The sequence below is a fragment of the Coregonus clupeaformis genome, chromosome 12, assembly GCF_020615455.1.
Source record: "Coregonus clupeaformis isolate EN_2021a chromosome 12, ASM2061545v1, whole genome shotgun sequence".
In the NCBI taxonomy this organism is placed as follows: Eukaryota; Metazoa; Chordata; class Actinopteri; order Salmoniformes; family Salmonidae; genus Coregonus; species Coregonus clupeaformis.
The window spans coordinates 35,529,269-35,545,616 of NC_059203.1; the positions used below are offsets into that span (position 1 = coordinate 35,529,269).

Genomic DNA, 16,348 nt, shown 5'->3' on the forward strand with positions numbered 1-16,348 from the left:
GTGGCGCAGTGGTCTAAGGCATCGTAGTGCGAGCTGTACCACTAGAGATCCTGGGTCGAATCCAGGCTCTGTCGTAGTCGGCCACGACCGGGAGACCCATGGGGCGGCGCACAATTGGCCCAGGGTAGGGGAGGGAATGGCTGGCAGGGATGTAGCTCAGTTGGTAGAGCATGTTGTTTGCAATGACAGGGTTGTGGGTTTGATTCCCACGAGGGGTATGAAAAAAGAAACATACATCTTTTATTTTTTTTATACTTGAAGAGAGAAAGGACACAATTGTGTGTGTGTGTGTGTGTGTGCACAACATCTTGCTGACTCTAATCACCTGGCTCAAGCCATAGTGGGACATATCCTTGACTCACTGCTTCAGATTACCACAAATACCCCCCACCCCCCCCCACCCCCCCGCCACTCCAAAAGACATGTGCTCTTACCCCCCCCTCTACCCCAATCTCTCCATGTCCCCCTCTTTGCTCTCCTCCTGCACCATGGGACTGAGTTTATTGGGACTGGGATAGTGTCCCAGGCAGTGCTCAGCTGCCACGGCCAGAATTAGAGTGACAAACAGCTGAGCCTCTCAGAAGTATGGTAATGTGACATATCCCACCCACAGGGTGACAGGGACCAGGGTAGGGTTACTGCCCTGAATCACAAGCAGCACACATGTGTCCATGTCATGTGTGTTTGTGTCCGTATGTGCTATTTGAGTGTGTTTGTGAGCATGAGAGACAGCCACAGGCACCATGTTGAGGTGTAAGGAGAATGTTCTCTATCTCGTGGACCTGGTTTGAAAACCTGCTGACGAAAGCCTTTTCTTCATCTATCAGTAACTCGTATTAGCCATGGCCTTTGTCCTAGTGACCTGCTTTATGATACACACAGTTGTGTGGGGATATCTCGCTGAATGTCATGACAGATACACTGACACACTGTTGTTTCATGTCATGAGAGTCAATATCTGGAGGGCTTTTATGTTATGAAAAGCATTATTGGTGAGAAGTTTACATTGTATCTTATGAGTAAACTGTGTCCCTTACGTATTTGTCCCTTGCTGAAAGGAAAAATAGCTTTCCCCAACAGATTCGTGATTGTTTCGATCCATTGGTCCTGGTCTGCAGAGCAACAACAGGGACGCTGTTTTTCAGTGTCTGTCAGCAGAGCAGGTAAACGAGAAAGAGCTGAGCATTAGCCATTACTCCTCTGGGTCGTCCACCACCACCACCACCACTACCACTACCACTACCACTACCACTACCACCACCACTATCACTACCACTACCACTACCACCACAACCACTACCACTACCACTACCACCACAACCACTACTACCACTACCACTACCACCACCACCACCACCACCACTACTACTACTACTTCTACTACTACTAACACTACTACTACTACTACTACGACTACTACTACTATTACTACCACTATCACTACTACTACTACTACTACTACTTCTACTACTACTACTACTACTACCACCACTACCACTACTACCACTACCACTACCACTACCACTACCACTACTACTACCACTACTACTACTACTACTACTACTACTACTACTACTACTACTACCACTACTACTACTACTACTACCACTACCACTACTACTACTACTACTACTACCACTACCATTACCACTACCACTACCACTACTACTACCACCACCACCACCAGCACTACCACTACCACTACCACCACCACCATCACCATCACCACCACCACCACCACCACCACTACCACTACTACTACTACCACTACCACTACTACTACTACTACTACTACTACCACCACCACTACCACTACCACTACCACCATCACCAACACTACTACTACTACTACTACTACTACTACTACTACTACTACTACTACTACCACCACTACTACTACTACTACTACTACTACTACTACTACTACTACTACTACTACTACTTACATTTTGACCTCAAAATAGTGTGGTGGTAGTCCCCTGTAGCTCAGTTGGTAGAGCATGGCACTCACAACGCCAGGGTTGTGGGTTTGTTTCCCACGGGGGGCTAGTATGAAAATGTATGCACTCACTAACTGTTAGTCGCTCTGGATAAGAGCGTCTGCTAAATGACTAAAATGTAAAAAATGTAGAGAGAGCACTTCTAAATTCATTCATTAATGCAGGAAGGAAAAATATGTGTGTGTGGACAGTTGTGTAAGCAGAATGACTGTGGGCTGGAGTGTTTTTGGTCAGAGTAACATGCTTGTGAAGAAGGCACAACAACGCCTCTTCCCCCTCAGGAGGCTGAAAAGATTTGGCATGGGCCCTCAGATCCGCAACAAGTTCTACAGCTGCACCATTGAGAGCATCTTGACTGGCTGCATCACCGCTTGGTATGGCAACTGCTTGGCATCCGACCGCAAGATGCTACAGACAATGATGCGGACGGCCCAGTATATCACTGTGGAAGATCTTCCTGCCATCCAGGACCTCTATACCAGGCGGTGTCAGAGGAAGGCTCGTAAAATTGTCAAAGACCCCAGCCACAGATTGTTCACTCTGCTACCGCACGGCAAGCGGTACCGGAGCACCAAGTCTGGGACCAAAATGCTCTTGAACAGCTTCCATCCCCAACTGCTGAACAGTTAATCAAATGGATACATGGCCTATGACCCTTTTTTGCACTGACTCTCTTGCACACTCACTGGACTCTACCCACACACTCACACATGCTTACACTGACAATCCAACGCACACACACACACACACACACACACACACACACACACACACACACACACACACACACACACACACACACACACACACATATTGACGCCACACACACACACTTTTACACTCTTCACATACGCTGCTGCTACTCTGTTTATTATCTATCCTGATTGCCTAGACAGTTTTACCCCTACCTACATGTACATATTACCTCAATTACCTCAACTACCTCGTACCCCAGCACATTGACTCGGTACTGGTACTTATTGTATATAGCCACGTTATTGTTATCTATTGTGTTACTATTTTCGATTAATTTTTGCACATTTTTTTACTTTTTAACGCATTGCTGGGAAAGGGCCCGTAAGTAAGCATTTCACAGTAAAGTCTACACCTGTTGCATTCGGCACATGTGAAAAATACAATTTGATTTGATTTGAGCAGTGCATGAGTGTGTCCCGCCTACGCCACAACTCTAAATATACAGAACTACAGCTGTGTGTGTCACTGCGTGTGTGCGTGTGTGCGTGTGTGCGTGCATATGTGCGGGGGGATGGAGTGTCAGGTATTAGGTATTATTGACATGGTGACTTGTTTCACCCCAACCATTCCACCAATGCTTAGATCAATGTTCTAATCAATAAGAGTAATTGACAATAACTCAACATCCTATGTGAGCGCGGAAGGAGAGAATTCAGCATCTTTCAGCTGTCTGTGTGCGTGTGTGCATGAATGTATCTAAAGTATGTATGATGAATGAGTGTTCAATACTCAGTGCACCAGTCCCACAATCAGAAAAACACCAATCCTCTCTCTCTCGCTCTCACACACACACACACACACAATCCAATCTGCATGGGAATACAGGCTCCTCTCTGACACGTCATGATTGGTCACTTTTTGCCTCTCTCCCTTCCTGCTTAAATAGTTTTAACAAAAGAGAGGGATGGAGAGGGGGAGGGGAGGAGTGGATGGGGGAGGGGATCTACGTGCTGCTCTGTTGTCACTAGGGGAGCGAGAGGGAGGGGTAGAGGGGGAGAGCAGAGAGAGAAGGATAGAGTCCCAGAAGTGGAAAAACACTGCCTTACTGTGTGGGTCATTCTATTGGCTTCCAGATAGAACCCATCATATCAAGGAAATACAAGCATGAGCAGGTAGGACTGGATTTTGTTTTAGAGTATTTCCTCCTTTACTTCTGTTTCTTTCTTCTCCTTGCTTTATTTCTCTCCCATACCAACAGATTCTTTATCCCTCGTTTGTCTTATTGCGCTCTGCTCTCCACATTCCTCCTCTTTTCTCTTCTCTTCTCTCTCTCCCGTAACCGGTTTTGTGATATCACTTTATTTCTTCCCCTCTAAACCTGCTGTTGAATTGAGATAGCTTTCTCCTCTTATACAAATATTCAAAATTATTCTCAATCTTTATTAACATGTTTTTTTCTCTACCATCCCACTGGGACATACTGGTTGAATCAACATTGTTTCCAACCAACATGGAATAAATGTTGAATTGATGTCTGTGCCCAGTGGGATGTGTCTATTATGTAAATGTTGATAATCTCATATATTCCCAAATTCCTCAGTTATCTTTATATTTTTATCCTGCTTCCTGTATTTTTGCTTTGTATGGCAATAACACATCTGCGTTCTTCAACACTTGACTAAGTACAAAGTTCTGATTGCTCTTTTTGGTGCATGTCTGCAACTGTGCTAGTGTGTATGGAGGTGTGGGTGGGTGCAGAGAATTGGAAACTCTTTAGTATTTTTTCTTCTGATGGTGGTGTCGTGGTTTTGCGATCAGAGGGCAGAAGCTTTTCCCTTCCTTTCCAAGCATTTAGCACTGCGGTAACACACACACACACACACACACACACACACACACACACACACACACACACACATACTGTGAACAGCGCTATATGTTGTTTGGTTTTGATTGTGCACTTGTCTTTCCTGAAGAGTATGCCCATTCCTTTTCCAATAATATACCTGTGTACAGAAATACTCATAATTTTCCAGTGTTTTTGTTTTAGATTTTACTCTCAATTACATTAATCCTTTCAGTCATAGTATTAGTAATTAGTGTTACAGACATTTTTTAAAATTAATTTTACATGCAAGTGAACTAGTGAGCAAGTGAGCTAGTGAGTGAGGGAGCATTAATGTGCTCGACGATGAGAATAAGTGTTTGCATTTGGGTCACTTCAATGTGACTATACAACCAGTGAGTGAATACAGCTTTTTGATGTGATTACATACAGAGGTGTGTGTTGTATTTTTCCAGCGCTGTCTAACTCCCTGCTCTCTCTCCTTGGCAGTCGTCAGTGTGTAGGAGTAGTGGAGGGTACTGAGGCTAGCCATGGAGTGGTGTAAGATAACAAACACTAACAGACCCACTCAGAGAGCCAGCAGCAGCAGCGCGGGACCAGCCAGCAGCAGAATGTGTAACGTGTGTCCCCCCTCCCACCAACACTGAGTGGACTCAGTACTCTCCTCATTACCAGGGAGCAGGGCTGCATAATGCTCAGTCCTGTAACCCCCTACAGAAAGAGCTTGGTTGCTCTCCATCTCTCTCGGTTTCTTTCTCTCAATGAAAGGCCACGATTAAACAACAATGATTTTCCTGTCCAATCTATTGGGGTAGAGAATATCCTTTTTTATCCTCTCTCCTCCATGTGATTGAGGTGTGCTGCTACAGTCAGGCTGGGACTGACAATGTCACAGTGAGCAGTCCCACCTCATTATGTAATTTATGCCCTGTGTCCACTCACAGATGGTCAAATTAGCCCCCCTCCCCCTGGACTCTGCCACCAGACTCTTTCCTATCTCCTGGTGTAAAACTAGACCAATTCATGGATTGGCTCTGTGGACATTATTATGTTCTATGTTTTGGACGTTATTCTTTTTACATACTTAATAAGACACAAAAAGTCTGGTATTTTTGTGTGTGATGCATTCCCATAAATGGGTGTGTATTGTTGGTGATAGCTGGGTAGATTGTTATGATTCAACATGCATGTGTGCTTTGCATGAGGGGTCTCTAAACCAAGCTAATGAATATGCTCATATTGACTGATATTATTGATTAGGAGAATGTTTAACAGGATTACCACGCTAACATGATTGAAATAATGCATTACCTACCTCTGTGTGCTATCAGGACTCCTGCTAAGCTAAGATAAATATACTATAGATACTATAGATACTGGGGCCCAAAATGTTATTTAGGGGTTCTTTGAAAAGAAGAAGTGAGTTGTGTGAACACACATGACTTGTGTCTTGTCTGAGATGAGTTTGCCTTGCTTACATCTGTAACATTCCTGCTTTTGGAAAGCCTCACACACACACAGGGTTGTCATAATTAGGAGTGTGTGATATAAACGTGGTAGTGAATAGCTTTTGTGGCCGTAGGTAAACAGCCCAGGGTGAAGTGGTTCTGTGAATGAGAGTCAGGTCGTTAGTGATGGGGTGTCAATGAGCATTACTGAAAGTGGTGTGTAGGGATTCACACACCCACACACAGGAACGCATGCACACACCTACGCATGCACGCACACACTCTTTCTCTCTCTCTCTTTCTTTCTCTCTCTGTCAGACACACACATAAACGTGCACATCAGGCCAACATAGTGTTCATGACAGCTCGTTAAGCAAATTTGAGTCCAGCTCATTTAAGGTCCTCATTAGGTGATAAAGGCTTATAGAGCCCTGGCCTGCAATGATGTGGAGTCTGTAGCCAGCAGCAAAATCAGAGTGACCGTTTAGCCATTCAACACGAGGCATGGGGAAACAGCAGAGAGCAGGCAGAGAGCAACCCACAGAAAGAAGAGAGGGGAGGAAGGAATAAAGAGAGACAGAAAAAGAGAGAGCTATGTTTATGGAGAGAAAGAGAGAGAGAGAGAGAGAGAGAGAGAGAGAGAGAGAGAGAGAGAGAGAGAGAGAGAGAGAGAGAGAGAGAGAGAGAGAGAGAGAGAGAGAGAGAGAGAGAGAGAGAGAAAGTGAGAAAGTGAAGGGCAGATGGTCAGGAGGAGGGACTGGTCAGCTGCAGGCTGATATATGAGTGGACACAATGAGCAGAGAGGCCAGGCAGCTCCGGCCACATGTGTGGGTGAGCTGAAAGAGACATAGTGTGGGGGAGGGGTGGCCTAAACCACACAGGCATGGATGGACACACTTTAGTACAGGACTGAGACAGAGAGAGGGAGAGGGGGCACAGGAGGGGTGTAGAGGGAAAGAGGTGGAAAGAGAGAGAATGGAAGAGAGAACAAGGACCCTGTTTAACCAAAACCAACTTTTAGCTTGTCAGGCAGTAGCTGTGCGAGTTCACATCAAATTATCAAATGCATTCATTCTTTATTTTGAGAGGACCTGATGGTATGTAGATTGACATCACTGTGGCCCTATTGAGGACATGACCTGCTAAAAATGGGAGAGGGAAAGAGAAGAAGTGAGACACCAGTAGCTTCTCTCTCTGACAGGCTTGACTGGCCAGTAAAGTATCTAGTGCTTGTGGGCCATGCATCCAATGCTTCTACAGCCCATAACATACAGTTTCAGTAGTGTTTTTAGTGTGAATCTAAGGTAGTTTGTGTGTATTGTATGGATATATATGTGGAATAGACCTTCAATTGACATCTGTGCCCAGTGGGGAGTGGTTTTTGACTGTTTGGATGGTGGGCAGTCCACAGAGCCCTCACGGGCGTCCCTGTATATTAATGTCCCATTGGTCCTCTGATGCGTTCCGTATTGATCCAACCAATGGCTTGAATTAATGCTAATGAATACAAATCACCCAATAATGTGTGAGCAGCTGATAGAGCGTGATTAATCAGGGCCCTAAACAAACACTTTATTTTTGTTGCTGTCCTCTCTCTCTCATCTCTCTCTCTCATTCTCTCTCTTGCATATGCCAAGGATATGTGCTGTGTAAATAGATCTCAGGTTGAATTCCAGACATTCCAACAGCCCGAGTTATCTGCAGGATGACCGGGATTCTCTCTCACTCCGGCCTGCACAGCCCACTCAAATTTACATCCTGATCTTTACGACCGGCACAGACCTATCTGTGTATCTCAGTCAAACACAACACATAAACACAGGTCAACTATCTCAGCCACAGTATATGTATGTGCGTATGTCTGTGTATGTGTGTGTACGTGTGCATGCGTGCGTGTCTGCATGCATGTGTGCATATGTGTGTGTGTTCATACTAGATATTTTTGTGTGTGTGTGTCCAGCAAGAGTTTAAGTCTTTGTTTAATAAGAGAAAGGTAAAGGGGGATAGCTAGTTAATAGCGATTTTGGAGTGGTCAGGCTACCTACCCTAAGGGCAGCTTTCTTTCTCTCCATTCCAATGCCTCTGATGCCTTGCAACCCCCCCTAAATCTAAGGTCCACGTGCCCCTACCCCGCCTCTCTGCCTCCCTGCCTTTCCCTCTCCACTATTCATCTGATTAACCCTTAATTGCTAATACTGACCATGCAGCAGACCGCTACCAAGAGAGGGAAAGAATTCACACCAGCAGCTCTTCTGCTCACATCGATCATGTGCATGTACATAACTCTGGCCCATAGGTTGAATGATCAGATTCTTACATTTTGAGCAGAACCATTATCTTATTCTGAATACAAGTGTGTGTTGATTGTTGAAAAGGGTGAACATCTAAAAATGAGTAACATCATCAGATATGCCAGTGGGTTTGGTCTCTCCAGTGTTAGTGGTATTACAGATTTGTGGTGTTGTGAGTTCTAGAGAATACGACACTGAACAGCACATATTATGTCTATGCTGGTTGTGGAATGATAATTTGCACACTGGTCATCATTGGTGATTGACAGTAGGTATAGGGAGAGAGAGGCTGAGAGTGAGAGAGACAGAGAGAGAGAGAGTGAGAGAGCAGAAGCTAAATCCTCTCTCCACCCGGCTATGTAATTAGGACCAGTCCAGCGAGACTAAGCTGCTGTCTCACAGGCTGGCTGCAGTGGAGTGGAGTGGAGTGGGGGGGGGGACAGAGTGGATGGTGTTGAAAGCTGGACTAGGAGGGGGGGTACATACTAGCCATCCTCTGATTGAATTGATCAAGCTCTTGTTTACAAGCCCCCTGTTCCCTGTACGTTGCGCAGGCACACACACAATATGCCTGTTTTACTGGCCTCCTGGTCCCATGAGGCGTGTTGAATCCATGTGAGAGCCTTAGTCCTTGAGGCAGAAAAACAAAAGCTGGGGTGTAGAGTTAGCGCTTGACCCCTGGGGAGGAGGAGGGTGATGCATGTGTATGAGTGTGAGTGACAAGGAGAGTGTGTGCGTGTGTGGTGGATGGACAGGGGGGCTCTAACTCTATCTCACTTCCTCCAGGTCTCAGATTTCAGGAGCCACTATCCTTTTGGGATTACTCATTACACACACACACACACACACACACACACACACACACACACAAACACACACGTCTTGTAAACTGTCAGTATTGCTGGTGGATATATGAAGCTGGTGGTCTGAGTTAGTGAGATGTTTGAGTTCTTATAGGATCTTCTGTCAGACAATAAGGTCCTGTGGCTTTGTTAGGGGACGTGGGAGGACAATAGGAGCCGAGGGACAGGTTCCTCTGCTCAAAACAGCTGTCTCTGTTTGGGGTCCCCACGACAGTGTTCGCGCGTACGCCACACGCATACATACGCACAAACACGCTCACTCAAATCTCAGTTGCACAACATGTTAGACCCATCCACACACTCAAAACATTGGGTTAGGGTCTGGGTTAGGGTTAGGGTCTGGGTTAGGTTTAGGTCTAAACATTGGAACTCTTAGGACAGAACAAGGAGGCGATTATAGAACCAGAGTTTAGTAAACTGTTAGATGCATGCAATGCACACGAGTTGCAGTATTTGGAACTAGTGTCTTGAAACAATATCTAATTTCAGATATGAATGCGTAATTTCAAACTTCCGCACAAACCTCCCATTGACATTTCAATCATGCGTAAAGCATCCTATTTACGCACGTTTAAATATCAATAGGAGGTTTGTGTGAACAATTGAGTTACACATTATGTCTCTGCCATGTTTAGGTTTTCTATGATCACCCAGAGTGAAGTTTCAACTCCTTTCACAATCATTTTGAAGACTTACAACATCACAAACAACAGGAATATCCTTCCAACAAAAGGACAGCAATAGATGATGATGAGATACAAAAACCACACATACATGATGATTAAAAAGCCATTAAAAGAGGGCCTTCTCCCCCATACATCCTCTGCTACAGATGGCAAAGAGGGCCTTCTCCCCCATACATCCTCTGCTACAGATGGCAAAGAGGGCCTTCTCCCCCATACATCCTCTGATACAGATGGCAAAGAGGGCCTTCTCCCCCATACATCCTCTGCTACAGATGGCAAAGAGGGCCTTCTCCCCCATACATCCTCTGCTACAGATGGCAAAGAGGGCCTTCTCCCCCATACATCCTCTGCTACAGATGGCAAAGAGGGCCTTCTCCCCCATACATCCTCTGCTACAGATGGCAAAGAGGGCCTTCTCCCCCATACATCCTCTGCTACAGATGGCAGTGTTATATACTCAGTTTTTCCATAATCCTTCCTGAAATCTCCTCACCCTCCTTTATGTATCACTACTACTGTAAGCATAGACACGCCCGTGCACAGAAACACAGAAGTATGCATGTGAATTTTTTTTTTTTACCACACACAAACACACAAGCTTTGCATCTCCTAATCCATAATTTTTGTTGTTTTGGTGGTCCAGTCGGGACCAGTCTCTCCAGTCTGATCCTGATTCCCCACTTCATTCAGCCTTCAGACAGTTTGAGTGTAGATTAGGTTTACAGAACATAGATTAAGACTGATACAGTAGAAAATGCCTCATCTACATTAGAGATGGCTCCCATCTCAGTGAGAATTACTCAGACTGTGTGTGTGTGTTTGTGTATATCCCCATGTACAGTATATGCCCATGTGTGGGTCAGTCCGTGTCTCGGAGAGTGTGTATGCGTATAGGTGTGTTTCTGTTGAAGTCACTTTGTGGAAGCCTTTGTATGTCCACCCTAGTATACTGTAGATGTGTCTGTGTGGATTGCGTTTATTATTTCCCTCGACTTAACCCTAATCCAACACAGACTCACAAAACCAGGTCAGCTGATCGGGAGCTTCAAGACTGAACAAAGTTACGACGGTAAGCAGTGTGTGTTTGTGTGCGCGTACGTTTGTGGTAGTGCAATGTTTGAGCACGGCTTTACCGACTGTGCCAGAAGTGGTGTGTTTGTTTTTGAGCTGGGGACGGCGAAAGTCCCATGACTGGCTGGAATTTCCTGGAGCACAGAGACATTTCCAGGGGGGATTGGGACTTGGCTTCCTGAGAGTGTGTGATTTAGTCACACGTTGACCAGGACCAACAGAAGGTCCGCTAAACGATCCACATGTTGATCCCTAAATTTAATTATCACAGTCCCATAATTCCACTCATCCAATCCTGAGATCCCAGGTCGCCCTGGCTGAGTCGCCTAGCCCCTCCCCAGCCAAGTCCCAATCCCCCCTGGAAATGTCTCTGTGCTCCAGGGAATTCCAGCCAGTCATGGGACTTTCGCCGTCCCCAGCTCAAAAACAAACACACCACTTCTGGCACAGTCGGTAAAGCCATGCTCAAACATTGCACTACCACAAATGTATGCACACACAAACACACTCTTTAGTATATGGAGAGAGCAAACAGTTGGATGTAGGCACCAGACGCTCTAGAGTTACAGTGTAAATGAACGCTCACCTCCACGCAACTGACTAGGATGGGGGAGACTGGTAAAGCATGTGAACAACCATAGGTTTCTCTTTGCTCTCTCTCTCTCTCTCTCTCTCTCTCTCTCTCTCTCTCTCTCTCTCTCTCTCTCTCTCTCTCTCTCTCTCTCTCTCTCTCTCTCTCTCTCTCTCTCTCTCTCTCTCTCTCTCTCTCTCTCTCTCTCTCTCAGTTCTGTTGTAGTCCCTCTGGCCCTGGCTCAAAGGGTCAGGACAGTTTAATAATACTCTGCAATGCCTGGAATGTCAGCCTAATGCCTGCTCAAAGACACACAGCCTGTAAAGCCAATCAAAATGGTCGATCACTGCACCAATGGAACACACTGCAGTAATGTGCGTGTGTGAGTGTGTATGTGGTTGTTTGTGTGTGTGTGTGTGTTAGTGTTAGAATTACATTTTTACATTTTAGTCATTTAGCAGACACTCTTATCCAGAGCGACTTACAGTTAGTGAGTGCATACATTTTTAATTTTATTTTTTCATAGAATGAGTAGAGTAGAGTAGAGTAGAGTGGGGTCTCACACACACAGAGCCCCGTACAGAGGGACAACAATGGTCCCAGTGAGAGCGCAGGGCAGAGGGGAGTGGGGCGGTTGATAGGGGCTTATCGCCCTGGAGACCAGGCCAGGGGCTGTGTTGTTCATGACGATTAGACATGGAGGAGCTCAGAGCACAAGGTACCCTCCGCGGGTAGAACTGTAGGAGCAGTGTGGGGCACGGTGGAGAAGAGGGACTGCTAAGCAAAGACATGATAATGTGCTCCGCTGGTCAGCGGGACTGTAATGGTTATTTAGAAAACCTTATTTCCTGGGGTTTTCAAGTGAGAAAGAAGTCAATCTCCATGAAACCTTGAGTGAAGTGGAACTTTGTTGTATCTTATCTTGTATCAACTCAATATATTTGAATTTAGTTAGTGTATTACCAGTGTGGTATGGTTATCTGAACAACCTGAATAATCTGCAGTGGTCTCTGCTCTAAAACTGGACTGATGGGTTTTGTATTTGTATTGTATTTATTAAAGATCCCCATTGGTTCCTGCCAAGGCAGCAGCTACTCTTCCTGGGGTCCAGCAACATTAAGGCAGTTGTACACAATTTAAAATATTACATGCCATTACATTTCATAACACTTTTCACAACACATTAAGTGTGTTCCCTCAGGCCACTACTCTACTATCACATATCTACAATACAAAATCCATGTGTACGTGTGTGTAGAGTGCATGTCTTATCATGTGTATGTGTGTCTGTGCCTGTGTGTGTCTCTTCACAGTCCCTGCTGTTCCATAAGGTGTATTTTTCTCGGTTTTTTACAAATCTGTCTACTGCTTGCATCAGTTACCTGATGTGGAATAGAGTTCCATGTAGCCATGGCTCTATGTAGTACTGTGCGCCTCCCATAGTCTGTTCTTGACTTGGGGATTGTGAAGAGACCTCTGGTGGCATGTCTTGTGGGGTATGCATGGGTGTCCGAGCTGTGTGCTAGTAGTTTAAACAGACACCTCAGTGCATTCAGCATGTCAACACTTCTTACAAAAACAAGTAGTGATGAAGTCAATCGCTCCTCCACTTTGAGCTATGAGAGATTTACATGCATATTATTAATGTTAGCTCTCCGTGTACATTTAAGGGTCAGCCGTGCTGCCCTGTTCTGAGCCAATTGTAATTTTCCGAGGTCTCTCTTTGTGGCACCTAACAAAAAGTAATACGTGGTTAATAACCATGCTCTCTCTGTCCTCTCTCTGTGTGTCTGTAGGTCTGTCGAAGATGCACTGGTCTCCGGAGCACGCGGCCCCCCTGTCCCAGTGGCCTGAGCAGCACCTGGATGTGTCTTCCACCACCTCCCCACCCTCTGCCCACAAACACGACTCCCGTGGTTACACCACTGCAGCCGGATACCCCTGGGCCAGCGATGACATCTCTGCCCTCACCGCCTCTTCCTTGTTAAAACGCTATGCCGAGAAGTACTCAGGCTTGGAGCTGCCCTACGAGAGGCCTGCCCCAGGGGCTTACTCAGAGCCCGGGACCTTCCTGAAGAGTGAGACTGAGCCTTGGGCCCTGGGGCAGGGCATGGAGTGTTACCCTGCGCTGGAGGCCCTGGCAGCAGGGGCCAAAGTGGGATCAGCGTCAGTGGGCCTCCCTGGCACGGGCAGTGTGACGGTGGTGAACAGTAACTTGACCTCTGACCCCGGGTATAGCGGTGGTGGCTCCTGTAATGGCCCCCCCTCTCAGGACTACCCCCTCTCCTACAACAGCACCTACCTCTCCTCAGGATACTGCCTCCAGCCCAGCTCAGCACTTCCCCCAGCCTCTCTGCAGACCACCCCCACCCTGGTGTCCAGCTACAACCCTACATACAACTACACGCCCGGCTGCTACCCCCACCCCCAGACCATCCTGGCGGCCGGCTACAGTCACAGCCACCCCAGTGCCTCTTACCTCCCCTCTGGGCTGAGCACCCCTACCCCCCTGACCCCCCGGCCCACCATGGTGGGGGGCAGCTATGGCTATCCCAGTCACAGCCTAGGGGCCGGCTCTGAGACAGGAGGGCCGCTGAAACGCAAGGCCTTTGAGATGGCGGAAGACGGGGAGGAGGGAGGAGGAGAGGGAGACGGCTTGCGGTACAGGAAGTATGGCAACGGCCATGGAAACGGCCACAGCAAGAGCCACGGCAACGGTCACGGCAACGACTACGACATAGCGGGCTCAGAAGGCCAGGCCTACAAGCCCGGCAAGCCTCTGGTGTCGCCTCCTTATGGTGGGCAGGAGGAGTACAGCCCCTCCTCAGGCCTAGGGGGGGAGAGAGGGGGAGGAGGGGAACACGGCTTCCCCCATCAGAGGCTGGCCATGAAGATGCCTGTGTCACATGCACGATCTGAGGACCCCACTGGAGGACGCTAGGTCAGGCACTTGAAGGGACAACTCTCTGGGGGTCCCTCGGTTTTATTGGCATTTGAAAACCAAGTAGAGTACTTACTCTGCCAAAAACTGGGGGAGAAGAATCGTTGGATTTTGCAATGAGAGGTAATGTGATCTAACCAGGAAGGAGTGAAAATGGCAAATGACTTGTATCTGCCTCCTATCTTGTATCATTTTCATTCTTAGATTGTCTCCAAAGAGTCAAGGGGCACTTTGTCCTGTATGGGTGTGTGTGGGGTGGGATGGTATGAGGAGGGAGGGAGGGATCTAGATGGACAGGGCTAAATCAGGCAGTCTGAATGGATTACCGACTGCTTCTCTCAGGATCCTATTTATTTTCCAATCTGCTACTGTGGCAGACAGTGCCATTGCAATGTTGTGGTTTTGATGAGTTGCTCTCTTAATTGGAGTGGCCGCTTGATATGAAAAGGGCCTTTGACTGCAATACCTCCTACAGCACCATAAGAATCATAACCTTTCAGATCAAAAAGTAGAGAAGAAGAACATCATTGATGTGTTGTACTTTAATAACTTGACAACTTTGAAACTAATATCCCCCTCTCCCCCCTTCCCTTTTCCCTGTTTTCCTTTGACAGTGTTTCAATGTTATTTCTCCCTCTTTCTCTACCTCTCATCACTACGTTTTCACCATGTTTTCCCTCCCCTGCTTTTTTCTCAGTTTGTTTCACTCACTCTTCTTCTCTTTCTGTTAAAGCTGCAATATGTAACGTTTTGGGCAACCCGACTAAATTCACATAGGACTGTGAGTTATAGATCTGTCATTCTCATTGAAAGCAAGCCCAAGAACCGGTAGATCTATTCCATGTGCGCTATTTCTATGCTTCCCGTTCTTAAGTTTAGTTTTTGCTTCTTTTACTTTTGGTTTTGTACACCAACTTCAAACAGCTGAAAATACAATATTTTTGGTTATTGAAAATATGTTTCTCAACGGTTTAGATGGTACAATGATTCTCTACACTATGCATTGCTTGTTTTGTCAAAAACTGACATTAGGTGAACTATTGTTCATTATGCGGTGTTACATACAGCTCTATCAATACATTCAAATACTTAAACCGGCAGAAAGAGATAGTTAGAAATACACTTGAGAGAGAGAGAACAGTTTAACTACAGCATAGAGTACACTATCAAACCAATGCATTTCCCAAATGTGCCGTTTCTTACAGATGCTCAACTATTCTTATAATCCTAAAATCGAAGTCTGCTAGTATTTTTTGATGTATGCATTCTTTTTTCTTTTTGCCTTTTTAAAGAAATATATGTAGTCTTGTTATTGAATACTCAGGAAGATTGTTGTATTGAAAAATAATGTATTATGTATTACCTTAGGGTGTTTGTAGGAGAATATAATGGAGTCATGTTGTAATACAGACATATTGTACACTTCAGGGAACACAGAGCTTTTAGGGCCACCAATATTAGTATTTGTGCACTCACACACGCACATACACACACAAACACACACGCACACACACAAATGCTTGCACACATGCACAAACACTCGCACCTCCCCACACACACTTACACATAAGCATGCACACACACGCACAGCGATGTAGATTCAAATGTTTGAACACCCACAGGACACTGCCACAGTCTTTGAACTTGTGAATTGAAAGTTGAGATTCCTACCAAGGCCTGAAATGTAGAATGTAATTCAAAATATTTTATTCAAAGGACAATAGATACCATAATGTACATCAATAATGTTTTTAGATATATAAAACATATTTTCTTCATGTGTCGATTTATTTCCCATGTAGATTTTGGTGGAGTGATGATCTTCATTAAGTGTTATGTAGTTAGTAAAGCGGGAAAAACACTTTTGCTGGACAAACGTTGACAACCTGTGACAAAACTTTTAACCTGTAGTGCTCAAAACAAAACAAAAGCTTT

General features: G+C 45.8%; 1 protein-coding gene across 2 annotated transcripts; it reads left to right on the plus strand.

Annotated features, from left to right (window-relative positions):
- Nucleotides 1-3,744: 3,744 nt before the first annotated feature.
- On the plus strand, nt 3,745-15,329 carry LOC121577566 (fidgetin-like protein 2). 2 transcript variants are annotated; one of them, XM_041891274.2, is made up of 2 exons: nt 3,745-3,868; nt 13,269-15,329. In XM_041891274.2, exon 2 carries the CDS (start codon nt 13,280-13,282, stop codon nt 14,411-14,413), a length of 1,134 nt encoding a protein of 377 aa, XP_041747208.2. In that variant the 5' UTR covers nt 3,745-3,868; nt 13,269-13,279; the 3' UTR covers nt 14,414-15,329. The 2 variants fall into 2 exon arrangements, with proteins under 2 accessions (XP_041747208.2, XP_041747209.2); XM_041891275.2 differs by lacking the exon at nt 3,745-3,868 and adding an exon at nt 8,761-10,899.
- The last annotated feature ends 1,019 nt before the right edge of the window (nt 15,330-16,348 follow it).